Source organism: Rhinoderma darwinii, chromosome 3, assembly GCF_050947455.1.
Source record: "Rhinoderma darwinii isolate aRhiDar2 chromosome 3, aRhiDar2.hap1, whole genome shotgun sequence".
Classification (NCBI taxonomy): Eukaryota; Metazoa; Chordata; class Amphibia; order Anura; family Rhinodermatidae; genus Rhinoderma; species Rhinoderma darwinii.
This window is the reverse complement of record NC_134689.1, coordinates 16,532,583-16,558,408: the sequence shown is the minus strand read 5'-3', so window position 1 is coordinate 16,558,408 and position 25,826 is coordinate 16,532,583. Positions and strand designations below refer to the sequence as shown.

Genomic DNA, 25,826 nt, shown 5'->3' with positions numbered 1-25,826 from the left:
TCCATCCACACTCCCCGCATCTCTCTCCTCCTCTCCATCCACACTCCCCGCACCGCTCTCCTCTCCATCCACACTCCCCGCACCGCGCTCCTCCTCTGCATCCACACTCCCCGCACCACTCTCCTCCTCTCCATCCACACTGCCCGCACCTTTCTCCTCCTCTCCATCCACACTCCCCGCACCGCTCTCCATCCACACTCCCCGCACCGCTCTCCATCCACACTCCCCGCACCGCTCTCCTCCTCCATCCACACTCCCCGCACCGCTCTCTTCCTCCATCCACACTCCCCGCACCACTCTCCTCCTCTCCATCCACACTCCCCGCACCCCTCCTCTCTATCCACACTCCCCGCACCCCTCCTCTCCATCCACACTCCCCGCACCGCTCTCCTCCACTCCATCCACACTCCTCGCACCGCTCTCCTCCTCCATCCACACTCCCTGGACCGCTCTCCTCCTCTCCATCCACACTCCCTGGACCGCTCTCCTCCTCTCCATCCACACTCCCCGCACCGCTCTCCTCCTCTCCATCCACACCGCGCTCCTCTTCTCCCTCCACTCCCCGCTCCTCCTCTCCCTCCATACTCCCCGCAACGCTCTCCATCCACACTCCCCGAACCGCTCTCCTCCTCTCCATCCACACTCCCCGCACCGCGCTCCTCCTCTCCATCCACACTCCCCGCACCGCGCTCCTCCTCTCCATCCACACTCCCCGCACCGCTCTCCTCCTCTCCATCCACACTCCCCGCACCGCGCTCCTCCTCTCCATCCACACTCCCCGCACCTCCTCTCCATCCACACTCCCCGCACCACTCTCCTCCTCTCCATCCACACTCCCCGCACCACTCTCCTCCTCTCCATCCAAACTCCCCGCACCACTCTCCTCCTCTCCATCCACACTCCCCGCATCTCTCTCCTCCTCTCCATCTACACTCCCCGCACCGCTCTCCTCTCCATCCACACTCCCCGCACCGCGCTCCTCCTCTGCATCCACACTCCCCGCACCACTCTCCTCCTCTCCATCCACACTGCCCGCACCTTTCTCCTCCTCTCCATCCACACTCCCCGCACCGCTCTCCATCCACACTCCCCGCACCGCTCTCCATCCACACTCCCCGCACCGCTCTCCTCCTCCATCCACACTCCCCGCACCGCTCTCTTCCTCCATCCACACTCCCCGCACCACTCTCCTCCTCTCCATCCACACTCCCCGCACCCCTCCTCTCTATCCACACTCCCCGCACCCCTCCTCTCTATCCACACTCCCCGCACCCCTCCTCTCCATCCACACTCCCCGCACCGCTCTCCTCCACTCCATCCACATTCCTCGCACCGCTCTCCTCCTCCATCCACACTCCCTGGACCGCTCTCCTCCTCTCCATCCACACTCCCTGGACCGCTCTCCTCCTCTCCATCCACACTCCCCGCACCGCTCTCCTCCTCTCCATCCACACCGCGCTCCTCTTCTCCCTCCACTCCCCGCTCCTCCTCTCCCTCCATACTCCCCGCAACGCTCTCCATCCACACTCCCCGAACCGCTCTCCTCCTCTCCATCCACACTCCCCGCTCCTCCTCTCCATCCACACCCCCCGCTCCTCCTCTCCATCCACACTCCCCGCTCCTCCTCTCCATCCACACTCCCCACACCGCTCTCCTCCTCTCCATCCACACTCCCCGCACTCCTCCTCTCCATCCACACTCCCCGCACCTCCTCTCCATCCACACTCCCCGCACCTCCTCTCCATCCACACTCCCCGCACCTCCTCTCCATCCACACTCCCCGCACCACTCTCCTCCTCTCCATCCACACTCCCTGCACCACTCTCCTCCTCTCCATCCACACTCCCCGCACCACTCTCCTCCTCTCCATCCACACTCCCCGCACCACTCTCCTCCTCTCCATCCACACTCCCCGCACCACTCTCCTCCTCTCCATCCACACTCCCCGCACCGCTCTCCTCCCTCCTCTCCATCCACACTCCCCGCACCGCTCTCCATCCACACTCCCCGCACCGCTCTCCATCCACACTCCCCGTACCGCTCTCCATCCACACTCCCCGCACCGCTCTCCTCCTCCATCCACACTCCCCGCACCGCTCTCCTCCTCCATCCACACTCCCCGCACCTCCTCCTCTCCATCCACACTCCCCGCACCGCTCTCCTCCTCTCCATCCACACTCCCCGCACCGCTCTCCTCCTCTCCATCCACACTCCCCGCACCGCTCTCCTCCTCTCCATCCACACTCCCCGCACCGCTCCTCCTCCTCTCCATCCACACTCCCCGCACCGCTCTCCATCCACACTCCCCGCACCGCCCTCCTCCTCCATCCTCGCACCGCTCTCCATCCACACTCCCCGCACCGCTCTCCATCCACACTCCCCGCACCGCTCTCCATCCACACTCCCCGCACCGCTCTCCTCCTCCATCCACGCTCCCCGACCGCTCTCCTCCTCCATCCACACTCCCCGCACCGCTCCTCCTCCTCTCCATCCACAGTCCCCGCACCGCTCCTCCTCCTCTCCATCCACACTCCCCGCAACGCTCTCCTCCTCTCCATCCACACTCCCCGCACCGCCCTCCTCCTCCATCCCCGCACCACTCTCCATCCACACTCCCCGCACCGCTCTCCTCCACTCCATCCACATTCCTCGCACCGCTCTCATCCTCCATCCACACTCCCTGGACCGCTCTCCTCCTCTCCATCCACACTCCCTGGACCGCTCTCCTCCTCTCCATCCACACTCCCCGCACCGCTCTCCTCCTCTCCATCCACACCGCGCTCCTCTTCTCCCTCCACTCCCCGCTCCTCCTCTCCCTCCATACTCCCCGCAACGCTCTCCATCCACACTCCCCGAACCGCTCTCCTCCTCTCCATCCACACTCCCCGCTCCTCCTCTCCATCCACACCCCCCGCTCCTCCTCTCCATCCACACTCCCCGCTCCTCCTCTCCATCCACACTCCCCACACCGCTCTCCTCCTCTCCATCCACACTCCCCGCACTCCTCCTCTCCATCCACACTCCCCGCACCTCCTCTCCATCCACACTCCCCGCACCTCCTCTCCATCCACACTCCCCGCACCACTCTCCTCCTCTCCATCCACACTCCCTGCACCACTCTCCTCCTCTCCATCCACACTCCCCGCACCACTCTCCTCCTCTCCATCCACACTCCCCGCACCACTCTCCTCCTCTCCATCCACACTCCCCGCACCACTCTCCTCCTCTCCATCCACACTCCCCGCACCGCTCTCCTCCCTCCTCTCCATCCACACTCCCCGCACCGCTCTCCTCCCTCCTCTCGATCCACACTCCCGCACCACTTTCCATCCACACTCCCCGCACCGCTCTCCTCCTCCATCCACACTCCCCGCACCGCTCTCCTCCTCCATCCACACTCCCCGCACCTCCTCCTCTCCATCCACACTCCCCGCACCGCTCTCCTCCTCTCCATCCACACTCCCCGCACCGCTCTCCTCCTCTCCATCCACACTCCCCGCACCGCTCTCCTCCTCTCCATCCACACTCCCCGCACCGCTCCTCCTCCTCTCCATCCACACTCCCCGCACCGCTCTCCATCCACACTCCCCGCACCGCCCTCCTCCTCCATCCTCGCACCGCTCTCCATCCACACTCCCCGCACCGCTCTCCATCCACACTCCCCGCACCGCTCTCCATCCACACTCCCCGCACCGCTCTCCTCCTCCATCCACGCTCCCCGACCGCTCTCCTCCTCCATCCACACTCCCCGCACCGCTCCTCCTCCTCTCCATCCACAGTCCCCGCACCGCTCCTCCTCCTCTCCATCCACACTCCCCGCAACGCTCTCCTCCTCTCCATCCACACTCCCCGCACCGCCCTCCTCCTCCATCCCCGCACCACTCTCCATCCACACTCCCCGCACCGTTCTCCTCCTCCATCCACACTCTCCGCACCACTCTCCTCCTCCATCCACACTCCCCGCACCGCTCTCCTCCTCCCCATCCACACTCCCCGCACCTCTCACCTCCTCTCCATCCACACTCCCCGCACCGCTCTCCCCCCTCCTCTCCATCCACACTCCCCGCTCCGCTCTCCTCCCTCCTCTCCATCCACACTCCCCGCACCAGTCTCCTCCTCTCCATCCACACTCCACGCACCTCTCTCCTCTCCATCCACACTCCCCGCACTTCTCTCCTCTCCATCCACACTCCCCGCACCTCTCTCCTCCCTCCTCTGCATCCACACTCCCCGCACCGCTCTCCTCCTCTGCATCCACACTCCCTGCACCACTCTACTCCTCTCCATCCACACTCCCTGCACCAGGCTCCTCCTCTCCATCCACACTCCCTGCACCACGCTCCTCCTCTCCATCCACACTCCCCGCACCACTCTCCTCCTCTCCATCCACACTCCCCGCACCACTCTCCTCCTCTCCATCCACACTCCCCGCATCTCTCTCCTCCTCTCCATCCACACTCCCCGCACCGCTCTCCTCTCCATCCACACTCCCCGCACCGCGCTCCTCCTCTGCATCCACACTCCCTGCACCGCTCTCCTTCTCTCCATCCACACTCCCTGCACCACGCTCCTCCTCTCCATCCACACTCCCCGCACCGCTCTCCTCCTCTCCATCCACACTCCCCGCACCACTCTCCTCCTCTCCATCCACATTCCCCGCATCTCTCTCCTCCTCTCCATCCACACTCCCCGCACCGCTCTCCTCTCCATCCACACTCCCCGCACCGCGCTCCTCCTCTGCATCCACACTCCCCGCACCGCTCTCCTCCTCTCCATCCACACTCCCTGCACCACGCTCCTCCTCTCCATCCACACTCCCCGCACCGCGTTATGGCTATGCAGGGGATTTGGAGATTTTCTGGATCAGAAAAATGGAGCCCTTACCAACTTCATTAAATACATACTGCTTTTACCTGAAACACAAGAACCTGCAGAGTGGCCCACTGGGTAATGAATGGGGAGCATTTGAGATTTTGGGAAGTCAATGTTGCCTTTCCCCAATACGGCAGGAGTGTGAATGCAGCTCCGTCTAAACTTACAAACTGTCCCCTGTGCGATATCTGCCCGTCTATTACCATCCCAAGAAAATTGCAACTCACAACAGAGACGCGGCTATAACAACATATCATGTAAAAGAGAGTGGTTGGTAAAAGGAAAAGTCCCCTGCTGATCACCTCACCATCCCCTCACCTCTCCTGACAGGTCTGTGTTAGTAATTACTTGTATTTCCCACTAATTAACAATTCTGGAACCTATTTTCTTAGAACTTTAAATTGTTCCATTCCTCTGTTATTCCTCCTAGAAATTTATGAATAAATAAACAACTGGGTTTTACCAGTTGGGGGTGTGTCCCTAGACAGACTGACACTGTCCAATCAGTGCTGACAGAATGAGAATGTAGGGACACGCCAGTTGTCAATTTATTCATACATTTCTAGGAGGACTAACAGAGGAACGCAAAACGCAGAGTTCTAGGACTATATGCTGCAGAATTGGTATTTATTAAATCAGACATGTCAGGAGAGGTGACAGGTCCTCTTGGCAATTAAGAAAAATGTAGACACTTTAGATCTCGGTGAATAGCTTCTGGAACGCTCTGTGAAAGGTCCATTTTGGATGTAATAAAACCTGACCCTGCCGTATGTTTTATCGCTTTTAGGCAGTAATTTAGCGGTATATTTACGTGACATTCGTATGATGACAGCGGGATAATTAGAGAAACGACTCCGGCTTTCTGGCTTTAGATGAACAGAATTTTTTGTAATCTTATTTTTGTGAGTCATACGACACCAGAGGTTCCTCACATGCCATCAAGACCCTGCAAATACTCAGGCAAATTAGGAGAGACCACCAACAATCAATGTCTAATGGGCAAAGTCAGGTGACTCTTCTAGTATACGGGCATGAACGCGGGAAGGGGTCTCACTTTTTTCCTTGAATATATGTATCAAAACACTCTACGCCGGCCATACATAGCCCAGTACAGCAATCGGACAAGGTTACCCTTTCTGAAGTTCCCCCTAACCTCCAACATTTAAAAAAAATCAAAAACAGGTACAACCCCCCCTCCCCATGACATGCATAAAGCCCCCATAACAGTGCAACGCTGACATAAGTGACCAGTCACAGTGCCCCCATAATAACAACAGCTATAATAAGAGATTGCAGCACCGTCGTTGAGCAAGCCACAGTGCCCCATAACAGCAATAATTACCTCACAGTGCCCCCCCCCCCCCCCCAAACAGTGACAGAACCAGTCCTCATGCTAATGCCTAAAGCTCTCATAATTGGCTGAATCGAAGTGGTAAAAGAAGTTCCCCTTTATTAAAGAAGTACAAACCAATCAAAATTGGCACTGCCCCCTTAAATAGGCAACACTAAGAGGGTCTTTGTGAAGAATAGGCACATTTATTGAAAATCTTGGTATAGTGAGTAGAGATTTGAAGAGGGGCACATACCTCATCTTTGGTGTCGGGAACCAACAGGTTTACCCCACCCCTACCAAAACTCCAACAAAGTGGATGCCCAGGGGCGGGCCTGTCAGCCTACCAATACTGATTAGGTTCAGACAGTAAAATGTGATCTACTACTGATCCCACCTGTATGCGGGGGCTGCCCACCTTCACCCAGATGTGTCATAGGAAAAAAAAAAATCGAACCGAAGAGTGGTATTATAACCTTTTCAATATTAGATAAGCGGTGCCAGATGTATCCTGTAGCCACTTTTCTCACTCTCCCGGATAATGAGACAACATGTCTGTTCAGCTTGGCAGATTCAAGGAAGATAGTTGATTGTTTGGCTTCTAGCTGTTTCTGTTATTTATCTTCCCACGGGTGACAGCTACTAATGGAAGCCATTATAATTCCCATAAGTGCCACCCAGCTTTCCCCACACCCTGAATGGCTTATTAGTCTGCACTGTAGTTATTACTCTCATCCTCCACTCCTTAATTTCTAATTGCTCTGCTTGTGTAAATGTCATAGTAATCTTAGTATTATATTCAGGAACCAGGAGGCTCAGGATGAGCGGTGCAATAGAACCTGTATGGTCATTTTTTCCTCCAGAAAACCTATGTATATAATCTGTGTCTGCAATGTGTTGGGGTCTTCTGAGATCGCTCTTTAAGGTGCTGAAATTTACAGCGGAGGTTATGACCCCCTTAAGATCTGAACAGGGTCTACGCAGAAAGGATTAAATGGGTCCTGTAAGTTCCTCTTAGTTCGGAGCTTGGAATTGGTGCCAAATTGTTGAAATCGTCATGCCGACCGTTTATTCCCCCTCTTCATACTACTTAGTGAAAGCCGCTGGCTGTATTTAGGATTGTCCGAGCAGCACTTCAATTTATAGAGCAGCAGAGAGCAGATGACACGCCAAATACAGACACAGATAAATATAGACGCGTCTTCATTTTGTTATGTGCTGATATATATTCACGTCACGGGTTTAAGCTGTTTACAACCCTCGAAGCTTAAAGGAACATATAGCAAAACGGGGCGACCCCCGGATGAGGTGGGAGAAGACAACTGGATGAGGCCGGGGAGGGGGGACCCCTGGATGAGGCCGGGGAGGGGGGACCCCTGGATGAGGCCGGGGAGAGGGGACCCCTGGATGAGGCCGGGGAGGAGAAGACAACTGGATGAGGCCGGGAAGGGGGGACCCCTGGATGAGGCCGGGGAGTGGGGACCCCTGGATGAGGCCGGGGAGGGGGGACCCCTGGATTAGGTGGGAGGAGAAGACAACTGGATGAGGCCAAGGAGAGGGGACCCCTGGATGAGACCGGGGAGGGGGGACCCCTGGATGAGCCGGGTCAAGTCATATATTTAACCGATCAATTCTGGGAACTCAAACATATACGAAGACATTTAGAAAAAGTATTCTAGAAAGATGATTGCCCATAGCAACCAGGAGTGAGTGGTTGCCATGGGCAACAGCTGTTGCTATACACAATTTTTTCAGCGTATACCTTCTTCACTTTCTTCTTTTTTAATGAGTCCACATTAAAGAGATGTCCAACCCCTAATAAAATCTTCCTACGGGCTTGACATAGCAAAAAAGCAAACTTCATAATATACTCACCTCTTCACATGACCATGGCAGCCAATCGCACATAGTGACGACATGACATGTAGCTGAATGACAAGTCATCTGGTGACCGGTGGGACAGGAACTGCACCGTATTTTACAGACATATCACATAAACTTACCTATCAACCTGTCCATTTAGCTCAGTCAAACAGACATGTTATTTTTATAGAGGAGATAAGCGGCCACATGACATATATGGCACCGCTTATCTTTGGGACACAACAAGATCAGATGGACTCAATTTCAATATGTTCTATCGCCAATTTAATACCCTGTGATAAGTTGGTCTTGGCTTATATGTTGTATGCTGTCAGATGATGAGCACGGAAACAATAAAAGCGAACGTTGGGCAAGTCGGACCCTAAATTCAGCGGTTAAGATCAGCGGCTGCTAGATTTCTCTGACCAATCAGCCTAGAGGGATCCATCCTGTCTGATCTACGCTTCGCCATAGTGCGAGGGTTTGTGTGAACGGTTTCTGTCAATGTAATCCTAGATGGGGGGGGTGACTTTCCATTTCAACCAATAGCAGTTCACAATCCGTTATGTGGGACCATATTATGCACCGTACAATGTTAAGGTTTTATGGGCAGGACGATGTCATGGTTTTGTGATGTCATCACCGTGTATTTTCCACAAGAAACCCACTGACCTTGTTGGCGTTTTTCCTTTTGGTTCCTCTGAGCTCTGGCATACAGCACCACCTGCTGAACCACATCCAACTGCTCCTGTAGATGCGGGAAATGGAAGTCAGTGCACTCCTGGCAGACTGTGGCAAAATCTGAATGAATGACAAAAGAATAGCAAATAACAAAAGTTCAAAAGTAATAGACTTTATAAAGCTGGCAAAAAACAGAATCATTTTTCATCATCATTTTTATTGTGGTCTGAGCTTTACTTTTGTGATACAGAGTTCCAAAACCTCTGCATAACCATAAAGTTAAAGGTATATTCCCAGAACTGACATTTATCCCCTGTGATAAGTGCCTGATCGTTGGGGGCCCCACTACTAATGACCCCCATCAATCACTCGCGATCCTCACGATCACAGTGAGGAGGAGTTTGAACGGAGAGGAGGATGAGCGTGCGCAGTACCGCTCCATTCAGTGTCTATGAAACGGACAGCGCTGTATTTGGTTATCTCCGTCCGTCCCGTAGACTTTGAGTGGAGCGGCGCCGCGCGTGTTCATCCTCCGCTCCATTCAAACTCCTCCTCACTGCAGTCGTGCATTAAAAAGGAACAGGGAAGTCAGGACCCCCGTTTTAGTGATTGTGGGGATCCCAGCGATCAGACTCGTCACACATTTTGTGGACAGGTGATGCATGTCAATTCTGGGACTACCCCAATAATAAACTATTTGCTGCCTGCGACCACCCCTAGAGGGAGCTCAGGAGCTTACTGCATACATTTATACACTGAACTCCATAATAACACAGTATGCTCTAAGGCTCCCTCTAGTGGTGGCTGATAACAGGTAATAATAGCTTGCACACTCAGCAGAGTAAATCTAGAACAGATCATCACGTTTAGAGTCATCTTACCTCTTTTAATTCCGCTGAATGAATTAATGCGGTTGTCCACTAACAGGACCAGGCCGCACAGCGAGGTTGAATACAGGGAGAGGGCAGTTTGTAGTCTATGCAGCTTCACTCCACTGCGGTGGCTGCGCTTGTGTCTGCAGAAGTCCAGCATGTCGGCCCTCAGCAGCCTCAGGTTGTGCATGGTCTTCAACTGAGCACCTGGAGAGAAGAGCACAGTGACTGCCGCGGACCCCCAGAAACTTGTCACCCAGATGTGGAGTCATAAAAAGAGTCATAAAGGCTCTTACCCAAATGTATGGTGAAACTTTCTTCCAGCTGCCCGCGCTCCTCGTACACAGGTCGACCTGAATCGGCGGATTCTTGAAAGCGATTTGGTTGCACTTTAATGTCTTCGCTACGAAAGAGAATGAGATTATCAACATGTAACTTCTCATATACAAGTCTCTCCTGCCTCTACATTGTGTTTCAATACTTAATATTTTCAGGATTTCCTCTTGCTGTCAGTGAATGGAAGCAATATTGTTTATATCTAAATACTGAACATTGTACGGACGCTACAGATCTAACACATCTCACAGCTGAGGGTTGCTACAATGTCTCTAGTCTAAACAATCCTCTGTGAGCTAAATAGTCTGGACTCCAGACTGATATATTTCACCTGCACTGATACATTGTAGCAAACTGCCAGATCAGGAGATAAATTTGTGCTGCTGAAGTGTTTACCTGACCGAGGATTGTGTAGACAGGATATAGTTGTAACAAACTCTGTAGCAAGCTGTGGTAAGTATTAGGTTTTACAAGTTTCATCCAATTGATGTAAATAAGCATGCAACCATTCATTGATTCAAGCAGAGCAAGCAGAGATCTTGAAAATGATGAGAGATCCAAACACAAAGAATATTAGAAAGTTGTGGACATTTTCATCATACAATGATTACATTTGCAATCGAACCAGAAATTCAGCTCTGAGCCTTTTAGTCACTTGCAGCACCTCTTCGCCAGAAGTGTCTCATAGGCACCAATGCAACAGCGCCACCCGCTGTCAGATTTCCGTCACACAATTTCCATCAGACATTTCAGACAGAAAGAAGACCATTACACGACCACGCATCTAGAACCGCTGGTGGATAGAACAGGTAGACTATGCCGGCGGATAGGGGATAAATCTTTACGCCTTTAATTCAGATCCATCAAGTCTAACATGCAGAGAACTGTTCCAGGCTTGTTAGTCCTCATCAGTGCAAGATACTGAAACCATGACATTACAGTACTGCTGTATCCCAAAGAGTGGAGGGATTTTTTGGCTCCTTTGGTTATCTTATATACTAGTCCTTCTCAATGAATTAGAATATCATCAAAAAGTTCATTTATTTCAGTAATTCAATACAAAAAGTGAAACTCGTATATTCTATAGATTCATTACACACACAGTGATCTATTTCCAGAATTTTTTTATTTTTCTGTTGATGATTATGGGAACAGTTAATGAAAACCCAAAATGTATAGTCTCAGAAGATTAGAATATTATATAAACCCAATTTCAAAAATGATTTTTAATACCGAAATTTTGGCCTACTGAAAAGTCTGTCCAGTATCTGCCCTCAATATACTGAGTGATTGCTACAACTGTATCTGGTCAAGACAATCCTCTGTGAGGTAAAAACATCAGCAGCCCAAATCTCCCTCCTGTCCTCGTAAGTCCCAGAAAACCCCTTTAAGGTTTTTTGTGCGCTGGATTCTGTTTAGTAAATCCAGTTTTAACTACGATGTGCACAACCAAAACCCCTCTAAGTCTACAGTAAACATGCTTACTGTTCCTTTAAGTCCTACTCATGATATGCATACAGAATAAAATAGGACGGTCCCCCCCAAATCCCTCTGTGGTTTCTATATCCTGCCCTGATGAGGACTAACAAGCGTGAAACAGTTCTGTACAGTCGTAATAAATGTCACTGAACGTCAAGTCCGTGTGATATACACCCGTGGTTCTGGATGCTTGGCTTTCTGCAGGTGTGTAAGGGAACAATGTATACGTATGCGCCCCCTAGCCCAGAAAAAATATGAACCTCCTTGTTTTTCGGTTTCCTCTCACCTTATAAAACTGTTGTTGGGATTTTTGAGGTCTTGGTGTAACTTGATCACCCACTCCTGATATTCCTGTTTCTGGATTGTAGATAATTGCTTCAGCTCTGTGCTCCATTTATTTTCTAGCAGCTGCAAAAAAAAATTATGAAGAGAAGTTTATTAAAGGTTATTTAAAAAGGGTTGTCCCACCAGGACGACCCCCTTACATTCGGCAGCTCCCTTAACCCCTTGAGGACCAGGCCATTTTTGACCTTCAGGAGCACACAAAAAGTTTGGATTTTCCGTCTCACCATTCCGGAACTAAATGTATTTTTTATTTTTGCAACAACGCGGCGACGCGGGGTCCTGTTTTTTTTTGCGGGACAAGTTGTAGTTTCTACACGTACCATTTTGGGGAACATATATGTTAGCACTTAAAAAAAATTTACATTTAATTTTAGGGTTACAATCAAAATAAAAACACTATTCGGCCATGTTTTTTCCCTTTTTATTTTTGAAGTTGTTTATTGCTGACCTACAATATAGTAAGCGTATATAATTATAGTATATGTTGTTTTTTTATAAAATGTATTTATTATTAAAAAAAAATTAAAATGTAATTATTAAAAAAAATTGTAACAATTTTTAAATTTTTTTTTCCCATAAAGGGATTTTTTTTATATACAATATACTGTCATATTAGACAGGCACATGTTAGGCTGGATTCAGACAGGACAGAAATGATGCAGATTTTCCGTTTCCGCAGCTTTTACAGCAAAATCCAGAAGCGGTTAAAGGGGCTGTATCCCTAAGACAACCCCTGTCCAAATCACCTATTAGGGCATATGGATGTTATAGAGGTGAGTCCCCTGACTGGGATACCCCTCTATGATCCCAGCAAAGCTCTGCTAAGTATCAGTTGCCCTTGATCTGGTGTACCTGGCCCATCCATGTATTACATAGACATTTGAATAGCCGCCATGTAATACTTAATTTCCCCAGAAGTGGCAAGCTGATCACTGGGGGTTTCAGAAGTCAGACCCTTAGAAATCACAAGATCGCCCGGTTGGCTTCATTACAAGAAGAGGTTGTCTTTGCGATACAATCCCTATATTTATGAGCTTATTGTCGGGGGTCTGACTGCTGGAACCCCCAGAGATCAGTTGTTATCATTTGGGGGGGGGGGGGGGCTGCAAGGGAAATGTGATATTACGCTGATCATGAGATAGTCACCTGCTGAGATTCAAAATGCTGAGTGGCTACTGAGTTGACATCGTAGTCGCTTCGTGACTTTCCCAATTCTTGCATCACTTTATTCATCTCCAAGCCTTGCCTGTAGGGACGAGATGGATGATATCAGTGACTGCAGCGTACATTTAATATCAATGATTTTTAATCTTAGAAGTTGAAGGGCATCATAATATATCCCAAAAAGAGCTCCAAATTCCCTGCGTAGCCATAAAGTCTAATGATAAAATATGATAAAAAAACTGGTTGCTTTCAGCCACCACTAGAGGGAGCTCACTGCATACAATTTATACAATTACTAATAAAAGTACAGTATGCGGTATGCTCCCCCTAGTGGTGTCTGCCGGCAGAAAGAATTGTATGGCTTAAAGGGTAACTAAACTTTTGACATGTTATATCGGTGGGCGTCTGAGCACTGGGATCCCCTCTCAAATGAAGCAGCAAAAGTGCTCGGGTGGGTGTTGTGGCACTTCGTTTCTGATCGGCTTCCCTCAGAAAGCCGAGAAATCGGTGTACCGACTTTCTATTGAGCCTGTACACCGCTCCGAGGAAAGACGATCAGAAACGAAGTGGCACAGCGCTCACCCGAGTGCTTCTGCCTCTTCGTTTTAGCGATCGGTGAGGGTCTCAGTGCTCGGACTCCCACTGATCAAAACTTCTGACATGTCAAAAGTTTTTAAAAGTTTAGTTACCCTTTAACTCCTGGTCATTTGCCATACTAAAAGTAAACAATAAAAAATCCTATTGAATGACTGAAAGCAGAGATCTTGCAAACCATGAATACTTAGTACAGAAAACATATGCGGCTTTCCTATGTCTATGACCACCCCGAATCAATGGCTTGAACATAAAATATGGAGTTACCTCTCTCGTAACTTCTTCAGCTCCACGTCTCTTTCTCCCAGGAGTTCGGAGATGCTGACAAAGTAGTTGTGCTCCAGGTTCAGAAGTGTTTCAGACTCCGGGGAGTGGATGAGATCATGATAAATGTCGGCAAAATCTTCATCCCAATTGGGTTCCTCAGGACGAGCATGTTCTAGTGTTGTCTGCAGGAAGGGGGTGTTACTGTTGGTTAGCTCAGCACAGTTTAAAGGGCACCTGTCCTCTAAATAGAGTGAAGGGGTAACATGGCATATCCCAGTCACATTCCCTGGTTCCTTTTGCTCATTAAAGGGGTCATCCCTTTAGAATAATTGTATGATCACTGCGATCCGACTTCTGGGACCCCCAGTGATAACGAGGATCCCGTGTCCCCTGTTTGAATGGAGCGGTGGACATGCGTGCAGGCTACCGCTCCATTCATTTTCTATGGGACTGACAGAGATAGCCGAGCTCGGGGGGACGGGGGCTTCAATCTTAGCTATCTCCGTCAGTCCCATCGAGAATTAATTGAGGGGTAGCCTGCCTGCATGTCCACCGCTGCATTCAAACAGGGGACACGGGACCCTTGTTCTCATGATCGCAGGGGGCACATTGGTCGGACCCGCAGCGATCCTATATTTATCCCCTATCCTGTGGGTAGGTGCTAAATTATTTTCGCGGGACAACTCCTTTAAGTGTTGTGACTTCTTTTACGGCTGTGTTTAGACCAGTGGTGCACAAACTCTTCTGGTCCGAGGGACACCTAATGAATCCCCTTGTGCCCCCTCTGGTACGAGAGCCTGGGTTTGACTGTTACCTCTGCACCCCCATATAGGTGCACCACTGCATTTCAGAAATTGTACCAAGATATATTCGCACATTAACAAACCTTAAATATATCTCTGTATTTTTCCATAGTGGCAGCGTTCTACTGCCCCCTACCTGTCATTCTCTTTACATCGGCCATCCCACAAAAAAACATAATAAGTGATTTACACATAGCCGCTGTTCTATGGGATGTTCTCTCCATAAAGATGGTTATATCGCGTCTCCTTGCCCATTCACCATGAAGAGAGTTGTCGGCTGAGCGCTCGTCCATTTGACAACTATATCCCCCCATTTGCCCCCAAAAAACATGGACGACTGGATCAGCCGAGCAGGTTTACTATAGGAGGTTAAGCCGCTGCCACTGAAAAGATTGTGGTTGTTGGACGGTGCCCCCGTAGTACCCAGTTTTGGTTGTTAACCCCTTGAAGACCAGAATCATTTTTAGATCTTTCTTCTTTACATTCCGGCGGACAATACTTTTTTATTCTTCGTACGACGCAGCTGTAGAAGGCTTTGTTTTCTTTGGGATGAGTTGTACTTTATGTAGGTGCCATTGTTTGCCACATATATATCAGTGTTGAATTTACATACATTTTTTTGGGGCAAAAGTGCAGAAATGGAAAAATATATATATTTTTCCCAGAAAACAATAATCAGGATAAGTGAAGCTCTAAATTTATTGTACAGGTTGTTACGATACCAAATATGTGTATATCATTTAGACGCATAATTCCACCAAAACTCCCAGTTTGAACGCTGTGACCCCAACCGATCCGGAGAACGGGGTTCCCGAGTCCCCTGTTCGAGTGAAGCGGCAGTCATGTGCACAGCCGCTCCATTCATTCTCTGTAGTACTGAAGGAGATAGCCGAGCGCTGTACCCCGGTATGCAGAGCGGGTTTGCGGCTGTGCCGCTTGCCCCGCTCTTGATCGCATGGTCACACTTGCTGTACCCATGTGATCAGCTGGACAACTATCCTCGTCCTGATGTGGAAACTGCCTGCCGCTCAGAACTGGACTGGTACAATGGACCAAAAAGGGGTCCAGTCTTATGTAAATTAAGCTTAATCATTGTAAAATAAATGATGCACATAAACTTTGTGCTTCATTTCTCACCATTTTCAAGATCCCCTTCTTTACATGCTTACACAGCTGCAGGTTTGTTACAATCTATCAGTTTAGGCAATCCTCTGTGAGCTCAACACTGCAGCATCACGTCCTTCCCTCTTGTCCTGGACTCCAGGCTCATAGCTCTAACCTAGATGGATACATTGTAACAAACTACAGCTATGTGAGCAGGACAAGTTTTCAGCCTCTGAATGTAAACAAGAATGGTACAATTCACTACAGCAAGCAAAGGTCTTACAAAATGGCAAGGAATTGAAACAGAAAGATTTAATCTGATTTGGCATCAATGACGCCCGTCGGGAGCCTGTGGTATCCGTTTTACGACTTTTTCGGCACTGCGGAAACCACGACGCAGATGTGAACAGAGCCCTAGCGAGGAGAAGTCGTGCTCATAGTTATTGAGGCCTCTTATATCAGCCCCGCTCACCTCTGTATAGGCTTTCATCCAGGTATTGGCCAAGGAGCCGACATCCACCTGGCCCGAGTTCACCGCTTCCAGCGCCTGCTCAGCTTCTCTGTCAAAATCTTTAATGGTTTCCTCCCTGACAAACCGACTCAGAGATTGCTTTACGTCTGTTGCAAAGATAACATTAAAATAAAGGTCAAAGAAGGGTTAATTCAAGAAATAGGATGAAAGATGAACCAGGATGACATAAAAACAACCCTATAAAGGGTTACCCCGCTTACAGGTATAGGAGGCTTAATTAAGAGAATTATTTCGGGTCTGCAGTGTACGGGAATAACTCCGGAGCCTTGATATGGGCCTGAAAGCACCTGTTGAAAACTCAGAAGCGCGAAGTTCCTGCCAACACGTTATGAATAGCGCGAGTCCACCTTATAAAAAGGAGATGGTCATGGAAGGATCGTGTGCGCGGCATTGATTGTTTCCATGGTTGCAGATGCCACTTAGGCTGGTTTTACACCGGCAGATTAATGCCCCGTATTTAGCGCCAATCGACGATAGTAATGTAACGGCGTATACGTTAAACATGGGATGTGACGGATGCCTAATAGTGGCCTCCGTCACCCATAGACCATGTTGGGATACGTTTATAGATAGGTCATGAGATCTCATGATATATGCGCTAAACCAATACCGTTATAGCTGGCGGTTTCCACTGTTTCGTGTGAATGTGGCCAACCTGGGACGTGAAAAACTGCAGTTATCATGCACCCCCCATAGACTAGAGAGGGATGCGTGAAGCGCCAAAAAATAGGACATATTCAAATTTTTCACAGATCCTAAACAAACTCCGTTGAAACAACAGTTGTGAGAACGGCCCCATTGAAATACATGAGTCGGTGTGACGACCGCGAGATACATGCCCGTCTGAATGAGCCCTTAGTCATACGTCACACGCATCCATAACTCATAGGGTATCATGGCAGCCACGTAACGTATAGGTCATGTAAAGCTTATGACGTGCACGTTTAATGGATGGGCTGACATCATATAGTGGCATACTGTACGTCACATCGGCTGCCATGTTAAAAAAAAGTGGCATACTTTTTAGGGTATACTTTTTTTTACGCATTTTACGTATGTATCGTCACAGCCTCCTAAGCGATTCCATACCTCAGAAAAAAAATAAAAAAGGTATACGGACGTATACCAGTCCGACGGAGGCCAAAAGGGAACTCATTTGCTCTAGACAGGAATAGCGGTTGTACATGATTGTGCCACAAAGTCTAAAGGCGAACACCAAAGAGAACCCACATAATACTACCATAGTCTTCTACAGTCATACAATGCCAATATAATACTGCCAGAGTGTCACCACAATAAAGCCATAAAGTACCTAAATAATACCACCATGAAGTACTCCCATAACACTGCCTTAGAGTGTCTCCATGATAGTCCCATACAGTGCCCAAATAATACCACCAGAGTACTCCCATAACACCGCCTTAGAGTGTCTCCATGATAGTCCCATACAGTGCCCAAATAATACCACCACAGAGTACTCCCATAACACTGCCTTAGAGTGTCTCCATAATAGTCCCATACAGTGCCCACATAATACCACCAGAGTACTCCCATAACACCGCCTTAGAGTGTCTCCATGATAGTCCCATACAGTGCCCACATAATACCACCAGAGTACTCCCATAACACCGCCTTAGAGTGTCTCCATGATAGTCCCATACAGTGCCCACATAATACCACCACAGAGTACTCCCATAACACTGCCTTAGGCCTCATGCACATGGCTGGTAATTACGGGCATGGATGGCTGCGGACTGGCAACTGCATTTGCGGGCCGTGCTCCCATTATAAAATATAGGAGCACAATCCGCAAATTAAAAAAATAGGACATGTGCTATTTTTTTAGGGTCATTTCTACGGCCCAGACACCTTCCCATAAATATACGGGAAGTTATCCATGGGCCATAGAAATTAATGGATCAGTATTTTGATCCGCAATTACGGATCCGTAATTGCAGATCAAAATTATGGTTGTGTGCATGAGGCCTTAGAGTGCCTGCATAATAGTCCCATACAGTGCCCAAATAATGCCACCATAGAGTACTCACATAATACTGCTTCGGAGTGCCTGCATAATAGTCCCATACAGTGCCCAAATAATACCACATCCAGCGATATGATGTAAATTTAGGACGACCCACCATAGAGGTAGTTCAGAGTGGGACCTGCGTGGTGGGAAGGTCAGATTTATGGGGGGGACCAGGGGCAAATGCTATAATCTGGCCCTGTCCGCGGGTGTAAGGCTAGTCAGTGCCATATAACTAATTGGCAATAAATAATATTCCAGGGCCGTGTACGTGGAGGATTGTGAGACATGTCGGGCGGCTGTAAGCACTCAGGTTCTTGGCCAGCTGTCTCGGTCTCGCAGGGTCAGGGTCACACCAACAAGCTGCTACGTCTCTGCTTCATTAACTGTGAGCAACAGCATCTTGTGCAAAATATCCCGGCATGGCACCATCCCATATGGCCGTCTTGTTTACACCAGCTGGATTCAACCGGAGATGCCATGCCAACCCACATCACCCGGCTAGTCACAGAACTACAAACCCCAGGGTTGGCGCGGTATGCCACATACCATAGTAACAGATTTTCTACCCAGTCATTCCTACAAGGGTAACATATACTGGGTGGCAGCCATTAACGACCATACAGATGCCTGAACTGCTCCTCACCAGCTTTCCAAATGCCCAGAATGGCATCTAAATCTAGTTCCTAACCAAGAAGAGGCAAGAGGGCTTGGCAGGACTTTCTCTATTGTATCTTTCCCACTACCCCTTGATCTAACCCACTTTATACCAGTGTCCTTTTTACCTGCATGCCACCTCCAAGCTCTAATGCACACGACCTTGTGTGCCGCCCGAGTCCCGTCCGTGGTCCGCGGAAAGACATGTTCTATCTTTCCATGGATCGGAGAGTCGGACCCGAAGCGAATGGGTCCGTAAAAATGATTGGGTGCCACTTGGTCGTGTGCAAGAGGGATAGGCGTAAACGGATAATCCAGCTTCTGTCCACCATCTTGATTGTCCCATGATGACATCATATAAAGGTGGTGACAAAACCGGATAGTGGAAGCAGCACGAACGTCCCATGTAGGATGGTGATAACGGAAGGAAAAGTCCATCCTCATGGATTAGCCTATACCCATCATATAATAGTGAAGTAAGGTAGGGTTGTTGGAGTCGGCATGCCCTCACTTCCGTCTAAGCCGAAACATCCCTGGTTTTGTATTCCCTGCCTGAAATAAAATGAAGTGATGGTATGCTGATGTCCAACAACCCTTTTTTCTCCTGATTATATAAGGATGAGTGGCTCGATCACATCGATCAGAAGCTATAGCGATATAAATCATTCCAAATGGTGGAGAGACACAGCTGCAGGACTAACGCACAGGAGAGGCGACAGACTGTGCCCTGTGCAGCAGCGCGCATGTCACAGGCAGTGTGCACACTCCAGCCTACTGCATAGAGGGGCAGACATGATTGGTTGGCAATAATCTTACATCATGTATAGGGGACAGGAAGCAGCCGGGAGGTGAGTGAGTGACAACAAGAGAGGACATAGGGCTAAGAAGGCTTGTGGTGGTCACCCTGTGCATTCCTAGATAGTTGCTATGCAACGACCCAGGCGCATCCCGCCTTCTATTTCATTATGGAAGTGACATCAGATATCATGACTACAGGTGAGAATTTACAAGGAGTTTCCCTTTAAACATCAAAACAGGGTACCTTAACCTCGGGCAGCATGATACAGTGACAGGTGCCCTGATCCCATTAAACTATATTTTACTCTACAGCGCCGCACCGTTTTAGGGAATCAGGACACCTGTCGCTATATCATGCTGGACGCAGCTGCCATGCTGACAGGTTCCCTTTAATTATATAAACTTCTATATCCCTTTAGCCCAAAAAATCATGTATAAATAATCCTGTAATCACCTTGTTCTATGAAACAGGGCAAGTCGTGTAGGAGCATCAGACGTCCGTGTAAGTGATCGAGGTTTTCTTGGACTGGGAATTGGAGCGGGACAGTGAGAAGAAAGCTCTGGGATCCTGCATTGAAGTTGTACAAAAAATCCCGCTCTGTGTAACAGGTCTTCCCTTTTCCAGGCTTCATCGTGTCGTGTCTTCAGCTAAAAGAGAACCAAAGACTGCTCAGTTTAGAGACAATTCATTATAATCTTCAAAATCTCTGCTTGCTATCAGTGTATAGAAACATTCATTGTTTATATATTGTTCACACAGCTGACCGCTTGTTACAATGCATAAAGCATAGGTAGAAAGAGCTATCAGCGTGGAGAAAGTTGTGCATCTGCTGCGATTAGGTCCGAGGTGATTGTCAACACTGATACTGTAACAACCTTGGCAGCTGTGTAAGCAGGATTAGGCTTTTACAAGCTAGAGCTGTGATACTCTTAACCAGTGTAACCTGTGGCAGGTGAACATGATCAGGATGCGTTGTTTTGCCTCTTAATGTAAACAATGAATGTGCCCATCTACTGACAGCAAGCAGAGGTGCTGAAAATGGTGAGAATTTGAACCATAAAGTATATTAGAAAGTTGCAGAACTTTTTTTTTATTATACAATGGGGAAGCTTTACCCGGAACTCTTACCACTCGGGGTCACCGTGTACAACAACTAACCTGTCTGTACACGCTTCTCTTATTAGAGCTTTGGTGCCGTGCTCCGCCCCAATTTCCCTACGTATAATATATATATACTGCTCTGCATCCATAGCTATGCATAGGGGTGGAGCATGACACCAGCATTTAAAGGGAATGTGTCGCTAGAAATTTTTTTTTTTTTTTTTTCTTAGTTAAACAATTATTATTTGAGTGATTACACATTGTTTTAATTTATTTATTTTTTTCACAAGTCAGGAAATATTATAAATTAGATTCTAATTTATAACATTTCCATGTGCTGGGCACTAGAGGGAGCAATTCCCAAAATTGCAGCATTGGCATGTGGTAAAGCAACCTCATTGCTTTATGCTGCAAATTTGGGGTAGACACACTCGCTCTAGTGTCCTCACACAATCCCCCCTCCCTTCTTCTGGCTAGTGCCAGGCGAAGGAGGGGGCTGAATCTTCAAACCTCCTACACTGTGTGCCGCCATTTTCTGAGCAAATGCACAGTGTAGGAGGATTAGATACAGTGCTCAGCAGACAGTATCACACGAACATACACAGACATAACTTACCTGCTCCTGCCGCCTCCGCTCCTATTCCTTGCGTCTTCACTTCCTTGAACATATGGCCGGAAGCCGCGGCCGGAAGTCGTCATCTTACTGTTCGGCTGCGGCTTCTGGTCCACATAAAATGGCGCCGGATTTTACTCTGCGAACGAGCTTCGTTCTGGTCTGTGTGGGAGCGGCGCATGCGGCGTTCCCACACAGACGGCGTACACTCCAGTGAATAGAAAGACTCCCGTTCGCAGTCTCTATGGGGTTGTATGTGCCGTATTCCATCTCTGTATGTGTTGTTAATCGACACATACAGAGATGAAAAAAAAAATGGCAGCCCCCCTAGAGAAGTAAAAAATAAATAAAAAGTAGAACACAAATAAATAAAATTTATTTTAATATCATACTAAAAGCAATTGGATAAAAAATAAAAAATATTTCATGACACCTTCCATGTTCACCATTCATTGAGTCACTTTGGAAATACATATCTTGTACTGATCCGGACTTCCAGTCTGTATTATACTTCAGAGCTGCATTCATAGTTCTGTAAGCTTTAGAGCTGAAATCTCCCAGCATTCTTTGCTGGTTCAATGTCTGCCCAGAGCTTTCTCTGATGATTTGCATTCTGGAAAGTGTCATCTATACACCAGAAACTGTACAGTAATCTGATGTAGGAAAAACTAACTGCATTATAAGAGCCCAGCTAAGCTTGCTTACTGTTTCCACTGACAACCAGCAGAAATGGGAATCCAGCTGTATAATACGGAGTATAATACAGGCTGTACCTCAGGGTCAGTACAGGATAAGTAATGTAATGTATGTATACAGTGACTCCACCAGCAGAATAGAGAGTGCAGCTCTGGAGTATAATACAGGATGTAACTCAGGATCAGTACAGGATAAGTAATGTAATGTATGTAAACAGTGACTTCACCAGCAGAATAGTGAGTGCAGCTCTGGAGTATAATACAGGATGTAACTCAGGATCAGTACAGGCTAAGTAATGTAATGTATGTACACAGTGACACCACCAGCAGAATAGTGAGTGCAGCTCTGGAGTATAATACAGGATGTAACTCAGGATCAGTACAGGCTAAGTAATGTAATGTATATACACAGTGACTCTACCAGCAGAATAGTGAGTGCAGCTCTGGAGTATAATACAGGATATAACTCAGGATCAGTACAGGATAAGTAATGTAATGTATGTACACAGTGACTCCACCAGCAGAATAGTGAGTGCAGCTCTGGAGTATAATACAGGATGTAACTCAGGATCAGTACAGGCTAAGTAATGTAATGTATATACACAGTGACTCTACCAGCAGAATAGTGAGTGCAGCTCTGGAGTATAATACAGGATATAACTCAGGATCAGTACAGGATAAGTAATGTAATGTATGTACATAGTGACTCCACCAGCAGAATAGTGAGTGCAGCTCTGGAGTATAATACAGGATGTAACTCAGGATCAGTACAGGCTAAGTAATGTAATGTATGTACATAGTGACTCCACCAGCAGAATAGTGAGTGCAGCTCTGGAGTATAATACAGGATGTAACTCAGGATCAGTACTAGATAAGTAATGTAATGTATATACACAGTGACTCTACCAGCAGAATAGTGAGTGCAGCTCTGGAGTATAATACAGGATATAACTCAGGATCAGTACAGGATAAGTAATGTAATGTATATACACAGTGACTCCACCAGCAGAATAGTGAGTGCAGCTCTGGAGTATAATACAGGATGTAACTCAGGATCAGTACAGGCTAAGTAATGTAATGTATGTACACAGTGACTCCACCAGCAGAATAGTGAGTGCAGCTCTGGAGTATAATACAGGATATAACTCAGGATCAGTACAGGATAAGTAATGTAATGTCTGTACACAGTGACTCCACCAGCAGAATAGTGAGTGCAGCTCTGGAGTATAATACAGGATATAACTCAGGATCAGTACAGGATAAGTAATATAATGTATGTACACAGTGACTACACCAGCCGAATAGTGAGTACAGCTCTGGAGTATAATACAGGATATAACTACGGATCAGTACAGGATAAGTAATGTAATGTATGTACACAGTGACTCTACCAGCAGAATAGTGAGTGCAGCTCTGGAGTATAATACAGGATGTAACTCAGGATCAGTACAGGATAAGTAATGTAATGTATGTACACAGTGACTCTACCAGCAGAATAGTGAGTGCAGCTCTGGAGTATAATACAGGATGTAACTCAGGATCAGTACAGGATAAGTAATGTAATGTATGTACACAGTGACTCTACCAGCAGAACAGTGAGTGCAGCTCTGGAGTATAATACAGGATGTAACTCAGGATCAGTACAGGATAAGTAATGTAATGTATATACACAGTGACTCCACCAGCAGAATAGTGAGTGCAGCTCTGGTGTATAATACAGGATGTAACTCAGGATCAGTACAGGATAAGTAATGTAATGTATGTACACAGTGACTCCACTAGCAGAATAGTGAGTGCAGCTCTGGAGTATAATACAGGATATAACTCAGGATCAGTACAGGATAAGTAATGTAATGTATGTACACAGTGACCTAATTCACAAAAATTATACAACGGAAATCAAAGGGCAGATTGATCCAGACATGGTGTGAACAGAGCTGTGCATGGATAACCAGACTCGTCATGGTGAATGAGTTTCTTAATTGTCAATATTGAAAACAATTCCGGTAATAACATTATATTAGGGTTTTGCTACTCAAGCAATTCCCTAAATGCTGCAACCCATGAATGTCAATGAACGGAAAATGAAACAAAGTTGCAGGCGACGCACTATAAAGGGTTATACAACCTTAGTCACATTAAAGAGAAGATTCTCCTTTGGGGACAAGCAATACGACCTCTAATTCCAATACCAATAAGTAATTATCTATAGGTAACAGTGTTGCAGGGACTGGATGCCCATTAGGGCTAGATGAATTTTGATTGACAACTAGAGCAGCTGTCAATCACTGAGAAGTGAACCCTGGCTGTGAGACAGCGCCCTCTAGTGACCATCACCATGTGTCCATGTAATGCCCCACCTTTGATTGACAGCTAGAGGTTCTGCTGGACTACCGTAAACTCCAGCTGCAAAACAGCGCCCTCTAGTGTTTTCCCTCACTTACTATATGTTTTACCTGCGGCACAGATGCCCCCGATTCACCGTGTTTTGAATACCGGGAATCTCTCTCCCCTGGCGGCTATTTTAACGCCACAGCATCTTCACAACAACCCATGACAGGAGTCATCTCCCCGGATAACCCATGAGCCTTAGCGGACTACGGGTGGCTACTAAGCCCAAACAAGCACAGGCGAGCGAATTAATCACTAGAGCAGCTCTAGAGCACCATCTAGTGTTCACATCGGAGACAACAGGCAGATTTTTGTAGCACGACAGGTGGAAATTATATGCTTATGCGATTTTTATGCAACTGTCGCTCAACAAAGACAAAAAAAGACACATGTAAATAAAAGTTGTATGTAAGTCACAAACTAATTGAAATTAAAGCAGTCCTACAAGAAAAGTCCATGTGTGGCTCCAGTCTTGGGCTACACGGCGACTTTGGTCGCACCACAACGCAACTAATGCTTGTGATGTGATCATGACAGTGGCGAAAATCTGTTGGGAGTTTTCGTTGCAGATCAGAAGCAACTTTGCCATCACAGACTTTGATATAGGTCGCGTGCGACTCATTGGCATTTACTTTTTTGGGTGCAACCAAATCGTACCCTAAAATAGATGTGCAACATCGATGCAAGCCCCCAACAAATCACACACATTTTTTGCCATGCAAGATGATGTTGCGTGACCAAAGTCGCTGTGTAGCCCTAGCCTATAGGCTACAGCGCCAGAGTTACAGTGAAGGCAAATGCAGCTTTGACGCAACATTGTGACACTTTTTTTTTTTCACCCTTTTTTGGGACTACCTGTCTCATTGAAATGAATGGGAGTGCAACCAACTGGAGAACACTAAAGTCAACTGCAACTCTGTAGCATTTAAAGGGGTATTTCCATCTCCTCCTCTTCTGTTCCGTGGCGGCAGGAGTATCATCAGGAGCGGCGACGTCGGAGATGTGCGCGCATGGGTGAGGGTGCGCGCTCTCTGCAGAACGACAAGACTGCGATCTCGCGAGACAGATCACACAGCACGAGCCGCTCTCGCACTGTCCGTAGCTGATTGGACAATGTCAGAGCGATAAGAAACACGCCCCCCATGCTATTTAAAAATAAAGAAATGCCCTGTTGACAGTTATGGGGGTTATTTACATATTTGGCACCAAATATATCGGCACCAATATCTAAATAACGGAGGATAGAATTTTTTTTTTTCCAAGTGAAACAAGGTTTGTGAAGCCCTGCCTATTACATGCTGC

General features: G+C 48.0%; 1 protein-coding gene across 2 annotated transcripts in view; it reads right to left on the bottom strand.

Annotated features, from left to right (window-relative positions):
- FERRY3 (FERRY endosomal RAB5 effector complex subunit 3) overlaps nucleotides 1-24,728 on the bottom strand; it is a 42,764-nt gene extending 18,036 nt beyond the window's left edge. Inside the window, exons 1-9 of one of the 2 annotated variants that reach the window (XM_075856038.1) lie at nucleotides 24,578-24,728; nucleotides 20,178-20,371; nucleotides 16,183-16,328; nucleotides 13,804-13,985; nucleotides 12,925-13,024; nucleotides 11,720-11,841; nucleotides 9,915-10,021; nucleotides 9,628-9,825; nucleotides 8,738-8,866 (exon numbers count right to left, since the gene is read on the bottom strand). In XM_075856038.1, the coding sequence (XP_075712153.1) occupies nucleotides 8,738-8,866; nucleotides 9,628-9,825; nucleotides 9,915-10,021; nucleotides 11,720-11,841; nucleotides 12,925-13,024; nucleotides 13,804-13,985; nucleotides 16,183-16,328; nucleotides 20,178-20,355 (1,162 nt within the window). In that variant the 5' untranslated portion in view covers nucleotides 20,356-20,371; nucleotides 24,578-24,728. The remainder of the gene's footprint in view (nucleotides 1-8,737; nucleotides 8,867-9,627; nucleotides 9,826-9,914; nucleotides 10,022-11,719; nucleotides 11,842-12,924; nucleotides 13,025-13,803; nucleotides 13,986-16,182; nucleotides 16,329-20,177; nucleotides 20,372-24,577) is intronic. The other variant, XM_075856037.1, reaches the window with a different exon arrangement.
- Between the last annotated feature and the right edge of the window lie 1,098 nt (nucleotides 24,729-25,826).